Source organism: Eptesicus fuscus, chromosome 19, assembly GCF_027574615.1.
Source record: "Eptesicus fuscus isolate TK198812 chromosome 19, DD_ASM_mEF_20220401, whole genome shotgun sequence".
Classification (NCBI taxonomy): domain Eukaryota; kingdom Metazoa; phylum Chordata; class Mammalia; order Chiroptera; family Vespertilionidae; genus Eptesicus; species Eptesicus fuscus.
In genome coordinates this window covers 745,494-764,510 of record NC_072491.1, presented here as the reverse complement: position 1 = coordinate 764,510, position 19,017 = coordinate 745,494, and the positions used below count along the sequence as shown (strand labels likewise).

The 19,017-nt window shown below is 67.8% G+C and overlaps 2 protein-coding genes across 2 annotated transcripts in view; both read right to left on the bottom strand.

Annotated features, from left to right (window-relative positions):
- Positions 1–7,495: 7,495 nt before the first annotated feature.
- Positions 7,496–9,091, bottom strand: MAFA (MAF bZIP transcription factor A). The gene has a single exon (XM_054708600.1). It carries the CDS (start codon positions 8,723–8,725, stop codon positions 7,673–7,675), a length of 1,053 nt encoding a protein of 350 aa, XP_054564575.1. The 5' UTR covers positions 8,726–9,091; the 3' UTR covers positions 7,496–7,672.
- Positions 9,092–12,827: 3,736 nt separating this feature from the next.
- The window catches only part of ZC3H3 (zinc finger CCCH-type containing 3), a 47,812-nt gene continuing 41,622 nt past the window's right edge, over positions 12,828–19,017 (bottom strand). The window contains exons 10-12 of the mRNA XM_008159711.3: positions 15,388–15,572; positions 14,560–14,885; positions 12,828–13,221 (exon numbers count right to left, since the gene is read on the bottom strand). Coding sequence (XP_008157933.3) covers positions 13,190–13,221; positions 14,560–14,885; positions 15,388–15,572 — 543 coding nt within the window. The 3' untranslated portion in view covers positions 12,828–13,189. The remainder of the gene's footprint in view (positions 13,222–14,559; positions 14,886–15,387; positions 15,573–19,017) is intronic.

Here is a 19,017-nt window from a genome sequence, read left to right as displayed (position 1 = left end):
GATGCCAAGGGGGCGCGGAGCGGCCAGAGCCCACGTGTCTGAGGCGGTCAGAGAGGACAGCGGGGCCTGGGCCCGGGGCTGGGGGTGCAGGGGAGGAGCCGCAGAGACAGACGGAGGGGATGCAGAGGCCAGAGGGGGCGGGTGCTGGGTGAGCCCGCAGCCCAGTGGGGAGGGCAGGGCCGGAGCGGAGGGAGCAGGCCCCCAGGAGAGCCGTGCTCACTGCCAAGGTTGCCCTTCACCCTCCTCCAGTCTCCATCAAGCCGCTAATTAGCATCCTGACCACTCAATTAATTAGGCTGCACGCGCTTAATTATAGCCGAGTGTCTGCGGGGGTGGGGCAGCGCGCTCAGCCTGCTCCCCAGGCCCCCCGGAGGCGAGGTTTATTGACCAGAAAAGACATGTGAAGAGACCCTGGTGGGGTGCGGGATGAACAGAGAGGGAGGCCAGCAGGAGACCCTCCGTCCTGGGGCGCGCCCTCACCCTCCGCCCGCCTCGCCAGGCCCCTGGGCCACCTTCCCGGAGGCTGAGCTGGTTTCCAGGCAGGGTGGGCGGTGGCCTGGACCCCTCCCTGGAGGCCACACCCCTGTCCGGCCCTCCTCTCTGGGAGCCTGTGTGTGTGGGACTAGGCTCCTCCCTGCAGCCTCTGTCTCAGGCCCACGGGGCCTGGAGTGCGGGACGCCCCTGCCCCCCCACCTGTCTGGTCATGCTGTTCACCTCACTACCTGCTCTTCCTGACCCCCACCCAGCGGCCGGGCACAGGCCTCTCGGAAAACCCAGCCCAGACACCTCCCTGTTCACTGCTTCAGGGGCAAACTTAGCCAATTTGGCACTTGTGTTTCTCAGAAATTCACGAGGTTGATGATGGTGATGGTGGAGGTGGTGATGGTGGTGGTGGTGATGGTGGTGGTGGTGGTGGTGGTGATGGTGTTGGTGGTGATGGAGGTGATGGTGATGATGGTGATGGTGTTGGTGGTGATGATGATGGTGGTGGTGATGGTGGTGGTGGTGGTGGAGGTGATGATGGTGATGGTGTTGGTGGTGATGGTGGTGATGGTAGTGGTGGTGATGGTGGTGGTGGTGATGGTGGTGGGGGTGGTGGTGGTGATGGTGTTGATGGTGATGGTGGTGATGGTGATGGTGGTGATGGTGGTGGTGGTGGTGATGGTGATGGAGGTGATGGTGATGGAGATGATGGTGATGGTGGTGATGGAGGTGATGGTGATGATGGTGATGGTGTTGGTGGTGGTGATGGTGGTGGTGGTGATGGTGGTGATGGTGGTGGTGGTGATGATGGTGATGGTGTTGGTGGTGATGGTGGTGATGGTGATGGTGTTGGTAGTGATGGTGGTGATGTTGATGGTGGTGATGGTGATGGTGGTGGTGGTGGTGATGGAGGTGATGGTGATGGTGGTGATGGTGGTGGTGGTGGTGATGGTGATGGAGGTGATGGTGATGGAGGTGATGGTGATGGTGATGGTGGTGGTGGTGGTGATGGAGGTGATGGTGATGGTGATGGTGTTGGTGGTGGTGATGATGGTGTTGGTGGTGATGGTGGTGGAGGTGATGGTGATGGTGGTGATGGTGATGGTGGTGATGGTGGGGGTGACAGACTTGAATCACATGTGCCCAGTGTGTCTGAAGGAAGCCCTCGTGTCTGGGGAGGGCGGGGTGTAGGCCCAGGGAACGGGGGTCCTCAGAGAGAGCCCAGGGACTCTGGGTTCCTTGTCTCCTGAGACCCGGCCTGACCTCTGACCTCTCCTCAGCCTGGCACTCAGGCGCACCGTCGGGCCGGCACTGCTGGAGGCCGCCGGGCCCTCTGCCCAGCTGGGTCTGGCTGGTGTTGCCGGGACCTGGGGTGACAAGCTGGGGAGAGGGAAGAGCGGCCACGCTGGGCGGGCGGGGCGGCAGGAGCCGGTGGTCGCTGCCGGGTCTGAGGGGCTGCGGACCCGCGCGGCCGAGGTTCCCACGGCGCTGGGCCCGGGGCAGGGCAGCCGACGGGCCCCAAGGACAGGCCCTTTGGGGAACCAGAGGCCCAGCCAGACCCAGACGGGAGCCGCCGGAGGGAGGGGTGGGGTGCTCCGTCCCAGGGTGTGAGCCCCATCCGGGCGCTGGGGGGACCCCATGGCCTGCGCCCCGACACAAGCCCAGGGGGACCCTGCCGGCTGCTGGGCTGGGGCGGGTGCCAGGCCGCGGGCAGAGCGACCTGGGCTGAGAGGCCGGGGCCCTGTGCCCCCCTCCGTGGGCACTGGAGTCGGACACAATTCCTCACTCCGCGGCCTAATCACCGCAGACAGCCATCAGAGAGAAATGATCATCAACCGAAATTAGCGGACAGCGGGGCAATGAGGAGGGAAAAGTGCTTACCCGCCGCCACGCCGTCACGGGGACACGAAGGGGGGGCAGCGGCACCCCGTGTATCGGCCTGACGCCCCTCCCCGCTGGCCCAGCCGCTGGTCCCCAGGGAAAGCGTGGGAGCGGGAGCGGCCTCAGCCCCGGGAGGGGGTGTGAGACTGGGGGGCACGGGGGACCCAGCACGCAGCGGTCAGTGGGCCTGCCCGGCCCGGCGGCTCTGGCCCAGGGGCACCGCAGCGGGCACGGGGCAGAGGACGGGCAAAGGGGGCTGTTGGCGGCTGAGTGCCAGGGCCCGAGCTGGCCGACTGGGGTGGCGGCCGCCCTGCGGGGAGGGGCGGTGCCCAGGGCAGGGCTCAGGGAGGGGGGTTGGTCCCCACCCCCCACCTCCCCAATGATGGGCGGCCCCAGGGGGTGGGGTGGAGCGAGGCGTGAGCCCCGCTGGGGGCAGGGGAGGGGCTCCTGCGACCCCCCCCCCACCCCCCGCCGAAAACCCTGCTTGTGGCCTCTGCCCCCGCAGCTTCCGGCCCTCGGAGGACAGGCGGGATCTTAGCGGAGCTCAGGGAGCCCTTTGGGGCGGGATCACTGCCCAGACGCTGCTCCTCCCACAGGGCGGACCCCCACCTGGAGCAGGAGGTGGGGGGCGGGGGAGGAGGGGAGGAAGTGGGGGAGGGGAAGAAGAGGAGGAGGTGGGGGAGGGGGAGGATAGGGCGGGGAGTGGAGCGCCCCAAGGCCCACCCCCCCCCCCCCCCCCCCCCGCGCACCCGGCTGGCCCTGCCCCTCCCCCCACCTCACCACCTGTCAGGTCGGATGCCACCGGCTGCCCCCCACTTCTCTGCGCCCCCAGCCCTGCCATCGCGGCTCCGCGGGACCCGGGAGCCTGTGATGCGTGTGGCAGGCTGCGTGCTGCGGGGCCGGCCCACGTGTGCTGGAGGGAGTGGTCCCGGCCTCACCCTCTCCCACCTCCTGCCGCACCTCCACTCTCCCTGCCCCTCCTGCCTTCCCACCTCATGCACACCCTCCCCCCACCCCGCTGAGGGACCCCCCTCCCGGCTTCTCTCCCGCATCCCCAGGTCCAGCCTCCCTCAGGTCCGCTCCTCCCGCTATCCCGCCCCCCCCCAGGCCCCTCTACCTGCTCTGCTTTTATTTTCATTTTTTTAAATACATTTTATTGATTTCAGAGGAAGAGAGAGAAACAGCAGTGATGAGAGCCTCCTACGCCCCCCACTGGGGATGGAGCCTGCAACCCGGGCATCTGCCCTTGACGGGGATTGAACCCCGGACCCTTCAGTCCGCAGACCGACACTCTATCCACTGAGCCACGCTGGCCTGGCTACCTGCTCTTCTTTTAGCAAAACTCCCCCTAAAGTGATCTAGGTGACCCCACCCACTGCCCGCCCAGGCCGTGGGGTCAGGAGGGGACCAGGCCGCGGGGTCAGGAAGGGCCCAGGCTGTGGGGTCAGGGGTCAGGAGGGGCCCAGGCCGTGGGGTCAGGAGGGGCCCAGGCCGTGGGGTCAGGTCACCCTGCAATCACCTGGTTCGGCCCAGGCTCCCTAGCCCTCTGGCGGTCGGCTGGCAGTGTCCTGTGCTCTGGGGCGCAGGCCTGCACCCTCTCATGGGTGGGCCTAGGGGTGCTGCCCACCCCCCACCCGAGGGCACCACAGTGGCCCCGCCCAGCCCTGCCCACCTCCCTCTCGCTGTGCCTGCCCCTCCCCAGAGCCCCCTCCCAGGCCCCCTCCCTCCCCTTAGCTCCCACACCTCGGGGACCCCCCCCGCCCCCCGTGGGGAGCTCTGTCCCTGGCGTGGCCAGTGTGCCCCCTCCTAGGCCCTTGGCACACGGTAGGTTCCCGTGAATGAAGGAGGACCCTCCTGGACCCTGGGGCGGGGGCGGGGGCTCCTTTGAGGGCTGGGCCCAGGCCCCCCTCCCCGCACCCTGGCAGGGCCTCCGGAACCGCTGGCCAGGCAGCTGGGCCCCTCGAGCCCGTTTCCTCCCACGCCCACCCTGTGTCCGTCCCCAGGCCCGGCCAGAGTCCCACGGCCACGCCAAGGCTGGTGGTTTGACCTTCCTTGGGGCCCAGGAGAAGGGGTCCCCCAACTCCTGACCTGTCGGGTGGAGGTCACGGGCCTGTTCTCAGGGGCCGGACCGAACGAGGGGCAGAACCTGTCCCGATCCCTGTGCCCTTCGGCCCAGCCCAGCCCGACAGGCCCAGCTCAGGCGGCCCTGGCACCGACGGGGCCCCAGCCCAGCGCTGGCTGATGGTCCCCACTGAGGCGTGGCTGGGGGGACGGCTGGGGGACGAGGGGACCCTCCGACCTGAAGGGCATCGGCCTTTGCTGGGGCACTGAGGACCCGGGGCCAGAGTCCCCCCAACTGTGCTGTGTGCCTGGGGGAGGGGGGCCCCTGGGCTCAGGGTGCCGGGCCTGGGGGCTGGGAGCGGGCGGCTGGTGTGGGGTGGCCTGGCCCCCACCCTGGGAATCCAGGAACAGAGTACAGCTGTGGGGGGGCGTGGGAGCGACCTCCGTCCTGGCTGGGGCGGTGGTGGGCGGCTGTGCTGCGGACACGTGTGTGGGAGCCTGGCGTGTGCATGCCTGTCTAGCGTCAAGTGCGTGCATGTGGCCCTGTCGCCTCCCAGGTCATGTGACCCCTGAGCCCTCTCCGCCCACCCACCTGGGCCTGACCTGCAGAGGGGCGGCTCCTGGGAACTTGAGGTCCTCAGGCTGCCCTCAGGGCGCCCCATCTACTCTGTCTCAGCCCCCCTCCCCGCCATGTGAAACCCCAGCCCTCCTCACGCCCAGATGCCGGCTCCCTGCATGGTTACTGTCTGCCTCCCTGGTCCAGGCTGGGCCCTCCCTCCGCTGGTCAGGAAAAGAGAAGGGCCTCAACCTGAATATAGTGACCAGGGGCGCAGAGGAATTCCCTCCAGAGGCGGGGGGAGGGGTGCCGGGGGTGTGGGTGTGGATTCTGTCAGCACAGGTCCCTGGAGCCCCTCACAGGACGGACCTGGGAGTGCACAGGGCCAGGGGCAGCCCTGCCAGGACTGATGGGGCGGGATGGGGCCTTAGTGCTGAGCAGGCTGCCCTGCCCCAGGCCCCCCCACTGCCCCAGGCCCCACTGGCTTACCCCAGGCTCCCCTCCCCCCGCTGCCCTGCCAGCTCCCTCCCAGACCCATGGGCCCAGGGGGCTCCTGGCTGGGCATCTTGGTGCCGCCTCTGTCCACACTCCTGAGGCCCCTGTCCCCTGTCCCACGAGTTCTCAGGCCTCCAGTTCTCACGAAGCCCCTGCCCCGGCCCAGCCCAGCCCCAGCCGCCGGCGGAGGGGAGGGAGGCCCGGGGCTGCCTGGGAGGCGGTGGAGGCTCAGCGGGCACCTGGCAGCAGGGGAGCAGACGGGCTCGCTCTGCACTCTGGGCGGGCCCAGCCGTCCCAGTTGGCTGTCCGGCCACGAGTCCGTGGTTCCCCCAACGCCCAGAGGAGGCCTCCCCGCCTCCCCAGGTCTCTCCTGGGGGAACTGGGGGGAGGGGCAGAGGAAAAGGGGGCGGCGGGACGTGAGGATAAACTGGACGAGGAGGATGTGAAGCCGCAGCCAGGCGGGGCCCAGGCGCTGCAGCTCCCTCCCCAAACCCACTCCGCGTTCTCTGCAGGAGGAAGGCCCCGACCTCCGACCCCCGACCCCCGACCCCGGCGGCGGCGACGGTGGAAACTAAGGACGCAAACCGGGGCCGGAGGGCCTGCTGCGCCCGTGCCCCGCCGCGGCGTCCAGGGCTGAGCCGGCGGCCGCCTGCGGTGCTGGGACCGGCGGGGTCCCCCCCCCAGCACACGGCTCCCCGCAGGCGGCTCAGGGCGGACCTGCCCGCGCGGAGGCGCCGCCTGGGACCTGGGTTTATCCCCAAGCGCAGCCCCGCCTCGGCTCCGGCTCCGACCGAGACCATAAAACAAACTTTGGCGACGCTCGCGGAGGCCTGGGGAGCGCCCGGAGCCCTTCTCCCCACGGTGCCCGCCGCGGTCACCGGCTCCCTCCGCTGTGAAGGGAGGTCAGTCACCCGCTGCCGCCACCCCGTCTCCGTGCCGGCTGCCGGGCCTTGGCCCGTGGGGATGGAGGCCGGGCCCGTGGGGATGGAGGCCGGGCCCGTGGGGATGGAGGCCGGGCCCGTGGGGGATGGAGGGAGGCCGGGCCCGGGGACCTGGGGACAGCGCTGGCCACCAGGACACCAGGCACTGCAGTGGGGTCACCGCCAAGGGCGCCCCAGCGGCCGCTCCCCATCTCCTCGCCAGAGCGGAGGCGGGGCGCAGGCCAGGGTCCCCTTCTTCTGACGGGGAGACACGACAGAAAGGAAACCAGCGGCTCCAGCGACTCGTTCTGGATCTCAGCGGGTTTATTGTTCGCTTCCCCTCTTTCCGCGGTTTCCTAGCGAATGAAGGGACCCAACAGCCCAACCAAACTTGGAGCCAGGACCGCGGGCCTCCCCACCCTCCCGCTCGTCCGAAAAAGGTCAGGCTTAAAAAAATACCCCACAAACGAAACGAAACAACTTAAACACTTCTTTTCACCCACCCCCCTGCCAGGAGGTTCAGGCCAAAACCTCCTCTTAAAATGGTTTTCCTGCCAGAAACGCTGTCATTCTTTTTTCTCTTTCATTTCTCTTGAAGGTTAAATAAGATGCATTTCCCCTGGTGCATAGAGAACGCGCAGCGCGGGTCCGAGCCCCCCTCCCCCCTCCCCAGGGCAGCAGGACTGGGTGCAGCCCAGGGCTCCTGGGCCTCCATCTCCCAGGGGCGGGGCGGGGCGGGGCGGGGCGGGGGACAGGCGGGCGGGCGGGCGGGCGGCACATGCTGGGAACGCGGACGTCCAAGGGAGACCCCGGCGGGCAGGAGCGAGCCTCTTCGGGGCCTTTTCTAATCACCAAGCGAATAAATATAAATACGTCGAAAACAAGACCGCTTCAAACGGAGTAAAAAAGGGCGAGGACAGGAGGCGAAGGAGACACGGAGGAGGGCGGATTCCCCGGTCCGGACCGCGGCCCTCGGCGGACGGCGGCGTCGGGGCGGAGACCGCGCCCTGCGTGCACGTGCGGCCCCCAGGGAAGTCCGACCCCGAGCCCCGTTCCTGGAAATCACTGCGCAGCCCCCGCGGGGCCGCGGCCGGGCCGGTGCGCGGGGCGAGGGGGCCGCCGCGGGGAGGGCCCCGGGTCTGCCGCCCTCGGACCTGGACGGGTGCCCGGGACTGGCCCGCAGCGGCGGCGCTGACTCCGGGCGGCCTCGCGTCCTAGTCCCGGCCCGCGGGGTCTGAGCCTCTCCCGGCGGCGGCGGCGCGGGCTCCGGCCCGAGTCACAGGAAGAAGTCGGGCGCGCCCTTGGCCCCGCCGGGCCCGGCCTGCGGCGGCGAGGACGCCCGCGGGAAGCCGGGCCCGCCCGCGCCCCCGGAGCCGCCGCGGCCCGCCAGCTTCTCGTACTTCTCCTTGTACAGGTCCCGCTCCTTGGCCAGGCGCCCCACCTCCAGCTGCAGCTGCTCCACCTGGCCCTGCAGCTGGCACTTCTCGCTCTCCAGGATGTGCCGCTGCTGCACGCGCTTGAAGCGGCACGACTGCGCGTAGCCGCGGTTCTTGAGGGTGCGCCGCTTCTGCTTCAGCCGGATCACCTCCTCCTTGCTGACGCCGCGCAGCTGCCGGTTCAGCTCGCGCACCGACATGGACACCAGCTGGTCGTCGGAGAAGCGCTCCTCCAGGCGCACGTGGTGGCCCGCGCCGCCGTGGTGGTGGTGGTGGTGGTGGTGGTGGTGGTGGTGGGCCGCGTGGTGGTGGGCGCCGTGGTGCGCGCCGTGGGGGTGGCCGGCGCCCACGTCCCCCGCGCCGCCGCCGCCGCCGCTCGCGAAGCCCTGGCCCCGGAAGGCCTCGTAGGCCGCCGCGGCTGCCGGGTGGTGCGCGCCGTGGTGCCCGGCGTGCTGGCCGCTGCCGATGAGCGCCTCCACCGCGTCCTCGGGCGTCAGGCTGAGCGCCTCGGGGTTCAGGTGGTGCTGGTAGCCGCTCATCCAGTACAGATCCTCCAGCGCCGGCTTCCCCGAGGCGCCCCCGACGGCGCCGGGACCCGCGCTCGCCGCGCCCGGGGCGCCCCCGGCCTGCGCTGCGTTGCCGCTGCCCGCTGCGCCGCCGCCGCCCCCGGCGCCCGGGCTGGGTGCGCAGAAGCTGGGCGAGGAGGGCACGGAGGAGCAGGGCGTGCTGAGCGGCGTCGAGGACAAGGAGCCGGGAGGCAGGCGGTGGCAGAAACGCTCGGCCTCGGGCGGTTCCTTCTTCACCTCGAACTTCATCAGGTCGAAGTCGTTGACGTACTCGATGGCCAGCGGGCTACTGGGCAGCTCGGCGCCCATCGCCAGCTCCGCGGCCATCGCCCGGGGCCCGGCCCCGCCCGGCCGTGCCCCAAAGGAGGGCGTGGGGGGGGCCGTGGGCCTCTCCCCGCCTCGGATCCCCACGGGCGCTGGGTCCCGGCGGGGCGGCAGGGACGGTCAGCTCCCGGCTGCCGCGCTTAGGCGCGTGTGTAAAAGTTTCGCGCGCAGTCAACTCAGCCTCGGCGGCTGGGGACACGCCGGCTGGGTCCTTGGGCGGCTCGGGCCGCGAGCGCGCCCAGGTCACCGCGGGCGCAGGCCAGCCGCGCTCCCGTCCCCACTCGGGCGCCCGGGCAGGTGGCCGGGCGGCTGGCGGGGCGGCCGCCGCCTGGGGCCGCTGGAACACCCCCGCGCTCCGCCCGCGCTCGGCCGGCCCCGCCTCCAAGGCCGAGCGCCGCACCGAGCACTCCCCTTTTATAGAGCCCGGCGCCCGGGCCCGCCTCCCTGGGAGGGGCGCGCGCCCTCGGGCCAATAGGAGTCCCAGACCCGCCGCCCTCATTTGCCTATCCCCATGGCAACCCGGATCCCAGCTGTCAATCTCCTGCGGGGAACAGCTGTGGGAAAGGGTGGTGACGGGCCGCGGGCTGGAGGAGGAGTAGGGCCCTCTGGTGGCCACCGCGGGGCACTGCACCGGCGGGGAGGGGGCGCGGGGGCGCGAGGCAGAGGGCCGCCGGGTGTGGGCACCGGTTTGCGGCCTCTGCGACGGGGCGGCCGGGGAGTCTCGGGGAGCAGAAGGTGCCCCTTGTTGCCTCGGTCCCCCCACCACCCCGCTGGCCATGACCCAGCTGCCCCTTCCCGGCACTGCCCGGCTGGCGGGAGGCTGCGTCCCGCGGCTGGCGTGGCCGTGCGGGGACCGCCCGGCCTCTCGACGCCGTGACACCCGGTCCGGAGGGCTCTGCGCGGGGCGCGCGGTTATTTTTAGCGCGCGGTTCAGGCGGGTTCAGGAGCTCAGTCAACCAAGTTTTACCCAGGCGGCGGGACCCAGGGGTGCGGACAGGTGGGGAGGGGACCGCCGAGGGGGTGCTCGGGGAGAGGGTGCGGGCACAGAGGGGCCGGTGCTCCAGGGACAGGGCGGGGCCCGCGGCTGAGGGGCTGGGCTCGGGAATTGGGAACCCCCGGCCCCGGCTGCCCACCAGGCGGGGTCTGGAGCAGGGCGCGGGGCGGGGCCTGGCGGCACGGGGACCGAGGTTTGAAGGTGCAGTCGGTGGCCCAGGGCTCGGGACAGCGGAAAGGGCAGTGGAGCCAGGGGTGCCCTAGCCCCTGCCCCCCAGGTCAATGGGGCCTGACCCAGAGTGACCCCTCCCCATTCTCTATCCTGCTGTCGTGTGACTGTGTAAAAAGGCAATGCTAACTCCAAGCATTTATGCGTAAGAAGAAAAGTGTGGAAGGACGCGGGCAGACCAACCGTGTGCCTGGGCATTCAGCTACCAGGGCTTGTTCCTTGTTCCGGTTCGAACGTCTGTAATTTATAACAAAAATGTCCCACAATTGGGGCTGAAACCCACGCCTAATACACCACGGGTGGCCCAGCCCCGTGTTAGTGGGCCTCTGTGCCTTCCCTACTCACCCCACACCCAGCAGGGGGGGCGGGGACCCCCCAGGGATGGCCCAGCGAAGGGGGGGAGCAGGATGGAGCCCCCAGGCCAGGTGTTTAGACTCCAGGTTTGGGGCGCCCCTTAAAGCTCCCCTGCCTGTTGGCCGCCAGGGAGAGGCTGGCACTGGGCTCCCTTGGCGCCGGGCTGCTGGGCCAGGCAGGGGTGGGTCCAAGCCCAGGAGGATGCTGGGGTGGAGGAGCCCAACCCCAGGGCCCTCCTGGGTCCCCTCTCAGCTCCTGGTCTCCAGCTGAGGGCACGGACCACCCCCCCCTCACGATGGGCTCTGTGCCCCCCCCACAAGTCTGCCCAAGTGCCTCCCCTTGTCCTGAGAGGTCACGCTGGCAGCTGCGGCCAGGGCAGGCTTGGGGACCAGCTGAGCCCCCACCAGAGCCCCCCGAGGTCCTTGAGGCCCGTGCTCAGCTACCACCAAGACAGCGGCCCCCACGGTCCGCCCCGAAACGTGATGTGCAAGGAGCTCCGCCAGGAAGGGCTGTGCTGCGCAGCGGCCTGGGTGGGGGGAGGGCATGTGGGTCCCTGGGAGGCAGCTCCTGAGCTGGGGCAAGGGGTCGCCTGCGGCCACCTGCGTGGACGTTGTGACAGGAAGCTGCACGCCTCTCCTCACCGCACTTCCTCCCCAGGCATTGCCTCCTGGGCAGTGGCCACAGGGCCAGCGCCCGCCCATCTGGGAGCCCGCTGTACGCCCGCCGCCATTCTGGGGGTGAGCACTCAGCAGCCACGGTGGGGGAGGCAGGGAGTGCCCCTCCCCAGTCACGCCTCCTCCAGACCCACACCTGGAGTCATCTGTCCTCCGGGCCCAGCGCCTCTGCCTGCCCATGGCCCCCCGGGCACCGTGCCTCTCCAGCTGCCCAAGGACACACCAGCTTGGAGCCGAGACAGGAACCACGCTCCAGGTCTCCCCACACCAAGGCCCTCGCCTCCAGCAAGGGCCCCTCTGCCCGCTGCAGGCCCCCAGCCCCGTGGTCCACTCTGCTGCAGGCCTGCCCTGCCTGCGGGGGCGGGGGCACCGGCTCCTGGCTGTCCCCTCAGGGGAGGTTGCGCAGGGACAGCCCAGAGGGCACAGCCCAGGGAGGATGGCGGGAGCCAGGGGGCGCAGCCCTTCCCAGGCGAGAAGCCTGCTCCTGGCAAAGGCCTGCGCCACCCCTTTAGTCTGGGCTGAGGTGACCTGCACCTTCACCCCGAGGGTCTTCGTCGCCCTGCCTCTTGGCAAGAGGAGCCCAGAGTAACCAGGGCACCCTCGGCATCCCCCCTCGGCTTCCATGCGGGAGCCAGATGAGCAGGTCCCCTAATGGGTCACAGGGCCATGTGTGGGGGGGGGCAGGCGTCCAGCAGGCAGGTCAGCTGCCCAGTGGACACACCTGGCACCTGGGAGCAGCACACACCCCCTGCCCTTACTGAGGAGGGGGCAGAGATGGTCCGAGTGGCCTCGGCTCCCTCAGGCCAAACCAACAGCCGTCTGTCATTCCGTCCGAAGTTACCGGGCCCCTCCCACTGTCAAGGCTCCGCCCTTCGAGGACACTCAAGGGCGTCCCAGGGCGTGGGGAGAAGGAAGGGGATGAGGCGGGTCCCGGGCCGTGACCAGGGACAGTGACCAACGACCAGCTGTGCGCTGCTGGATCAGCCGCCATCCGCTTGGTTCCCATCACCTTCGGGGCTGGTGCGGAGACCCCACCTCGCAGAGGGCCTGGGGGAGGCGGGGCTCCGGGTCCTCCTGGGTCCGCCCCCCCCCCCCCAGCATGGGCTGGGCCAAGGGGCCTGCGTTCCCAGCTCTGGACAGGGCTGCCCCTTCTACCTGGGCCCAGAGGGCAGGCAGAGCAACCCCAACTCCAGGCAGCGGGCGGAGCTGCAGGCCAGGGAGCATCGGGGCAGTGGTGCGGGCACCAAGGGGGCTGCTGGCTCCCAGACCGGGTGGAGCCCCCCTCCTCTGCAGGGAACGAGGAAACACCCTCAAGGCCGGTGCCCCCCGGACCTCGGCCTCGGCTGTCTCACCAGACCCCGTCCCGGGCCCCCAAGCTGAGGCCCCAACCCTCAGCCCGGCTCCACGGTCCCTGTGGAGACACCTGCAGCGTGGGAGGTGTGCGAGCCGCACCAGCTGCCTCCGCCTCAGGCTGCCCGACCTGCCAGGCCCTGGCCCGGCCCGGCCCAGCCACTCTCGAGCTGCCCGGGGCCTCGACGACGGGACCCAGCCCAGCCTGCTGCAGCCATGGCCCTGGCTCCCTTGGGCCTTCCCCCACGAGTCACGGTGGCGGCCATGAGGGACAGGCAGGAGGCTCCTTTACCATGCCTGGCCCTGTTCAGGTCCAGAGCCTGGTGGGCAGGTGGGAGGACAGAGCAGTGGTCACAGGGGAGGACTCTGTACCTCCAGAGTCTGCAGCCAGCGCCCCCTTCTCCTAGGGGACTCAATCACAGGCCTCCAGGTCCACCAGGGGCTCCCAGGGCACCGGGGGGCAGCGGCCATCCGTGAGCTGTGGCATGGCGACAGACAGGCAGCCAAGCAGACATGGGACAACCTTTATTGCTGAACGTGAATGCCCGCCAGGGAGCCTGGCTGGTGGCCCCGTGCCCAGGCGGGAGTCCTGGGTGAGGCTGGGGTGCAGTGACCACCACTGCCCCACCACAGAGGGCGGGAGCTGGGTGGGAGACTGAGGACCCAAGGTGGGAGGTGCGGGGTGCAGAGGGGCCGGCCAGGCAGGGCCCAGCGGAGGGGGGAGGCTGGGAGCCGGGTGGGCGGAGCGATGGCCCTGCGGCCCCCAGGGCGTCTCGTGGCGGCAGCCCTCCTGGGGCAGTGGCGGAGTAGCCCCCTTCTTGTCCAGCGCCGAGGGTGGAGGTAGGCGTGGGCTGGCACCCTGGGCTCTCACAGCCGGGGTTTGATGTGCAGAGGTTTCCCTGTTCCGAGAAGGGCAGAGGTCAGGCGCCAGGAGCCCCGGAGAGGGCACGCACAGCAGGGGCACTGGAAACGGGGGCAGTGGCTTCGGACAGGCCACCCTGGGATCCAGCTGTCCAGCGGGGCGCAGGCCTGGCCCCGGCGGGCGGTCTGCAGGCGGAGCTGGAACACCAGGGGCACACCCAGACAGGCTGCCGGGCACGCCTGGCCACGCTGCACCTTCGCGGGACAAGCCAGGAGTGGACAAGCAGCTGGCTGGGTGGGGCAGGGCGCCGAGGTCCCTGTGCAGGGACGGGCAGCCTGTGGTCAGGAGCAGGCAACAGAGGGTGGAGAGTCGTGTCCACGGGGCCCGCTGAGGTCCACACTCGGGTGCCCACGCCTCTCCCTTCCCATGAAGCCCCTCTCAGGCTGTGCCCGAGGACAGACACCTCCACGCAGCCACCCACAGGCAGGCCTCCCCGTGTGCCCCCTCAGGGCTGAGGCCCAGCCACCTGCTCAGCTGAGCGCAAGCCCAGAGTCGGCCCAGCCGCGGGGCGCAGGCCTCTGGCCTCACTGGCTGGTGGCAGCTTGGGCGGGCAGCCCGGCCTCCTGCCCTGGGCCCTCCCCGCCCACCTCCCGGAGCAGGGAAGGCAGGCTGGTGGGGCGCCCCTACCTGCCTCCTCTGGCTCTGGGTTGGCTGCCGGGTTCCTGATTTACAAAATAAAAGTGGCAGAGCTCCCAGCGGCCCCTCCGCACCCCAGTGAGCCACACCAGTGGAGAGCCAGGCCACTCCTCGCCCAAGTGGGGGCTGAGATGAGCCGGGCGGCCGGGCCCCTCCGCGTCCGCGTTTGAGCGTGCTCAGCGGAGCTGCTAGAGGAGGCTGCGGCAAGCATCTTCCATTAACGTTACGACCGTGAAATATGACAATAAAATGATGGCCGTATGGTCGCAAATTTGCAGCCCGCCGAGCTGCGTGGGGTTTATCGTCACTCAAACGCGCGGAGAGCTGTAAAATGTTTACAGAAAGGGTCGTTTGCAGCCATAAAATCCTCTTTTCTCTCCTCAACAAGGCTGAGTGGAGCCATTTACCAAGCCCCAAGTGCTCATCGGGGAGAGGGAGCATCTGTTCTCTCCAGGAGCGTGCGCCGAGCTTCCAGAACAAATTAACAGAAATGGGTGCTTTCTAATTAAATCAGCCCTGGCCGCTGCGCTCACACCTCGGCCCCGCCCCTTGGCGGCAGGTGCGCACGCTGCGCTCTCAGAGCCGAGAGCCGTGGGCCACCTGGACACGGATGGGTGGGTCGGAGCCGGGCACTGAAAGACCCCTGGCCGTGCCGGCCGGGCTGGGGCAGGCTGCCTACCTGAGTCCTTGGGGGGGCGGCTCCTGGTGGTCGGGGCCCTGGGCTGGCTGGCTGGGCTGGGCGAGGACTGCAGGGCGATGAAGGAAGGCAGCTTGGAGAGGCCCCCGGAACCCTTCCCCGCAGCGGCAGCCTCCTCCGGCTCCTCCCGGTCTGAGGAGGGGGAGCGGGAAGAGGGGGAGGGGGAGGAGGGGGCCTTCGATGGCGGGGGGCAGGCTGAAGCTGCAGTGGACCCCTGTGCAGAGGGGAGAGGGGAGGCCGGGCCAGCAGCCTCCGAGGCGGGGGAGCTGGGGGTCTGCCCCGCAGGGCGCTGGGAGGCCTCGGGCTTCCTGCGGAGAGAAGGGAGAGCACCAGCGTGAAGGGCGCCGCTCCACAGGGCGGGTCTGGAGGCCCCAGCCAACCACCTGGAGATCCCCTCCCAGCGGAAGGCTCCCAGCGCCGCCCCCAGGCCCCCAGCCCCCAGCCACTAGGTACCCCCTCCAGGCTCCAGGCCAGCCTGAGCCTGCCCTCTTCTTCACAAGGCTCCCACCCTCGGGCAGGTGAGCCACAGGCCCCACCCTCAGCAGGCCCACCACGGGGCCTGCCCTCCCCTGGGGAGGGGGAGTCATGGCTGAGGACCCCCACCTTCCTCCCTGGGGCTCGGGCAGGGGCTGGCAGCACCACACTAGCTGATCTGGGCCAGGGATGCCCTTGGCTCTGTCCAGCTTGGAGGCCACTTAAGACTGAGGTTTCTTTTAGGATCTGAAGCCAAAAGAGCTGGGCGGGATGTAGGGGCTCCCCAGGGGTCCCGAATGTCCCCAGAGCTTCCACACAGCACCCCCTCCACCTCACCTGGGCCCATGGCCAGCGGAGGCCCTGCTCCTGGGAGGCGCGCTGCTGGGCTCCGGGGCTGGGGGCGCAGCTGCCCGGCGGCCGGGGCGCTTCTGGTTGCGGTGGAGCAGCTGGCACTGGGCGCCCCGGGGGCAGGAGCCCCTGCGGGAGAAGTCGGGGCACAGCAGGGTGTGCTTCTTCTTGCACTGGGGGAAGACGGGCACAGCTGGTGAGGCCTCGCCGGGGGTGGGCAGCCTTCCTGCTCGGCTGGAGCCCAGGGCCCAGGCTCCCTGTGCGCTGGCCGGGCGCCAGCTGCAACCTCTCTAGCATGTGCCCTGAGCACCCGTAGGGCGAGGGCACCGCCCTGCTGGAACCGAGGCCCTGGGGGTCCTGCCAGGGTGGGTGGGGGTTCCCGGAGTGTGAACCCCTCCTCCTGACCACAGCTGCCCGTCCTGGAGGAAGACAGGGTGGGGTGAGGAATGGGATGAGTGGGACCTGGGCTTGAGGCCTGGGAGCCGCTCCCTGGAGGGGTGTGGCCGGTCAGCCCAGGCCGCTGCACACCCGATCCACCACGCCTGTCAGGGCGGCTAATTATACCCTCGAGGAGCAGGTGCTCGGGGCGCAGCTTCGGCCCCTGCCGTGGCCCTCCTCCAGCCGAGGGGGCCCTTTCTCCCCCTCTCCCTGCAGCTGGCTCTGTGGGCAGGGCAGGTCAGATGCTACGAGCCTGGGCACCCCAACTGCCCCTCACATGGTGGCAGGCAGCCGGGACTCGCCAGAGATGGACCTGGAGGAGAACCACTGCGGAGACCGCTGAGCCCACCCAGAACCGAGTTTAGACCAGCCAGCGCCGGAGCATGCGTGGCCGTGGCCTGGGACGCCGAGAATGCGTGGCCGTGGCCTGGGACGCCGCTCTCCAGCAGAACCTCCCTCCTGCACTCTGAGAAGATCTGTGCACTGGCCCACTCTTGTCCCCCACCTGGCCTCACTGCCACCAGGGACCAGAAGCCGTCACACTGGGGCGAGAGCCAGCAGGCCCTGCATGGACAAACCTCTAGCACAACAGACACAAAAGAGAAAAGCCATACGTCTCCAATACAGGCGTGAACATTGGACAGCAGTCCCTGCAGACACGGGGTAACTAGGGGCGACTAGGGGATACTTCCACTCTCCTACACACGGCACCTGACAACTTACCACTGAAATGGACCCGCTGCGCACAGCCACAGCCCTGACTCCAGAAGAAGCAGGCTGACCAGACCGGTGGACAGAGGAGGCCGGGTCAGCATGAAAACCTCTGAGCAAAGGAAGGCCCCACGGAACGTGTAAAGATTAAACACCCATCCTCCCAATTCCTCCGAAACTCTGAAGAGTCTGAGGAACGCTTGCCGACCCTGAACGGCCCAAGCAATCTGCGAAGCCCGACTGATTCCCTCGATACCAACGGAGACCAAGATGCCGCAGGAAAAGGAAACGGCGGTTAACATTCCGTGTGTGCAGACGCAGACGTCCTCCGCCATATGCCAGGGGGGATTCAGCGCGACCAAGTCGGAGTTATTCCCAGAATGCAAGGAAGGCTCAAGGTCCGGAAGCAATCGATGTCACTGTGACTCAGTAACACTGAGGTCCCCTTGGTAACGGGAAGGAGGGCTCCAGGCTCATCTCAGTTAAGGCCAAACAACTGGACAAGATTCAACACCTTTTTAGGATAAAAACGCCAAACAAACTAGAATCTGGAGAGGGAGCACCTGCACACGACAAAGGCCTTCCAACAGCCTGCACTCGCCCACTCAGGGTGCAGGCTGGGAGCCTTCCCTCTGGCGAGGAAGCGGACAAGGGCGCCCCCTTCTGCCCCTTTTATTCAACGTAGTACTGCAAGTTCTGGCAGAGCAATGAGGCAAAAATAGATTAAAAAAATAACAGGCATCCAAATAAAAAGGAAAGAAATTATCTCTGTTGGCAGAGAAGAATCCTCAGAATAATTGTTAGATCAGTAAATAAATTCAGCCATGTTCCAGGATATAAAATCAACACATAATTACGTTGTTATACACTTGCAATAAACAATGTAAAAAGGAAATTTCAAAACTCTCATCTATACTAATAAAAGGATAATATACTAATTAGACCAGGAGACCTTCCAGACAAAACCATGAGGGCAAACAGGCCAGCAGGGCGGGGAGTTGGGGGCAAGCAGGACGGTGGGGGGGTGGCAGTTGGGGGCGATCAGGCCGGCAGGGGGGGTCAGTTGGGGGCGAGCAGGACGGCGGGGAGGGGCATTTGGGGGCGAGCAGGACGGCGGGGAGGGGCATTTGGGGGCGATCAGGCAAGCAGGCAGGTGAGCGGTTAGGAGCCACGGTCCCGGATTGTAAGAGGGATGTCCCAGATTGGAGAGGGTGCAGGGCTGAGGGACACCCCCCCTCCCCCGCCCCGTGCACGAATGTTGTGCACCAGGCCACTAGTTTATAATACTTAGAAATAAACTTGAGCAAGGCGGCAAAAAACTTGCACACTGAAAACTACAAAGCAGCGCTGAGAGAGATGAGGGACAACACGCCTCACGAGGAACTAGAAGACCTGCCACGGGAAGATGCCCCCAGGCGAACCTGCACTCAGTACAACTCCAGCAAAACCCCAAGGCCTTCTTTTATTTTTGCTTTTTTAGAAATAGGAAAACTCATCCAAAAACATCCAGAGGGAACCTCAAGGATCCCTGAAGAGGCAAAGCAATCTTGGGAAAAAGAACAATATTTGAAGGACTGACGTTTCTGATTTCTAAACTTATTAAATAAGCCCTCACACGAACGGCCAACGGACTCCCGACAAGGGCGCCACCGTCAGCGGGAAAGAACCGTCTTCGCAAACGGTGCTGGGACAACTGGACACCCACATGCAAAGAAACGAGGTGGCCCCCTAATACCACAGACAAAAACCAACTCGAAACGGGCCGAAGACCTACACTTCAGGGCGAAAACGACCAAACCCTCACACGGCAGGACGGGAGCTGCATGAGGCTGAATTTGACAAAAACTTCTCAGATTTGGCACCAAAACACAAGCAACAACAGACAAACTGCATCTAAGGACACCCCGGGGCCGGGGGGGGGGGGGGGGGGGGGAGGAGCCACAGGGAAGGACAAGAGGACTCAGTGAGCGGGAGAAAGGATTCGCAGATCGAGTCTCTGATGAGGGACTGATTCCAGAACATGTTCATTTCCAATTCAAAAACGGGCCAAGGACTCGAGTCCACATTCCCCACCAAGGACGCCCAGTGACCAGTAAGCACCTGCGGAAATGCCACACCGCTGGCCGCCAGGGAGATGCAAATCGCCACCTCACTCGTGGCTGTAAAAGGAGGCACGGCCTGGCGAGGGAGCGCGAGCGGCCCGCCCGCTGTCCGCTGTCCGCAGCGGTCACGCAGGAAAGCCGCGGCGGGTCCTCAAAAGCTGAGAGAAGAGTCACCTCCGGCCGGTCGGTTTCACTGCGAGGCGTCTGCCCCCACGTCCACCCAGAGGCTCGGCACCAACGTGCACAGAGGATGCTCGGAACGGCCCGCGGCCAGCCCGGCCAGGAGGCCAGGAGCACCGCTCAGCCGTAAAAGGAATGCAGTCCCGAGACCAACAGGATGACCCCAAACACGCTACACCAGAGAAGC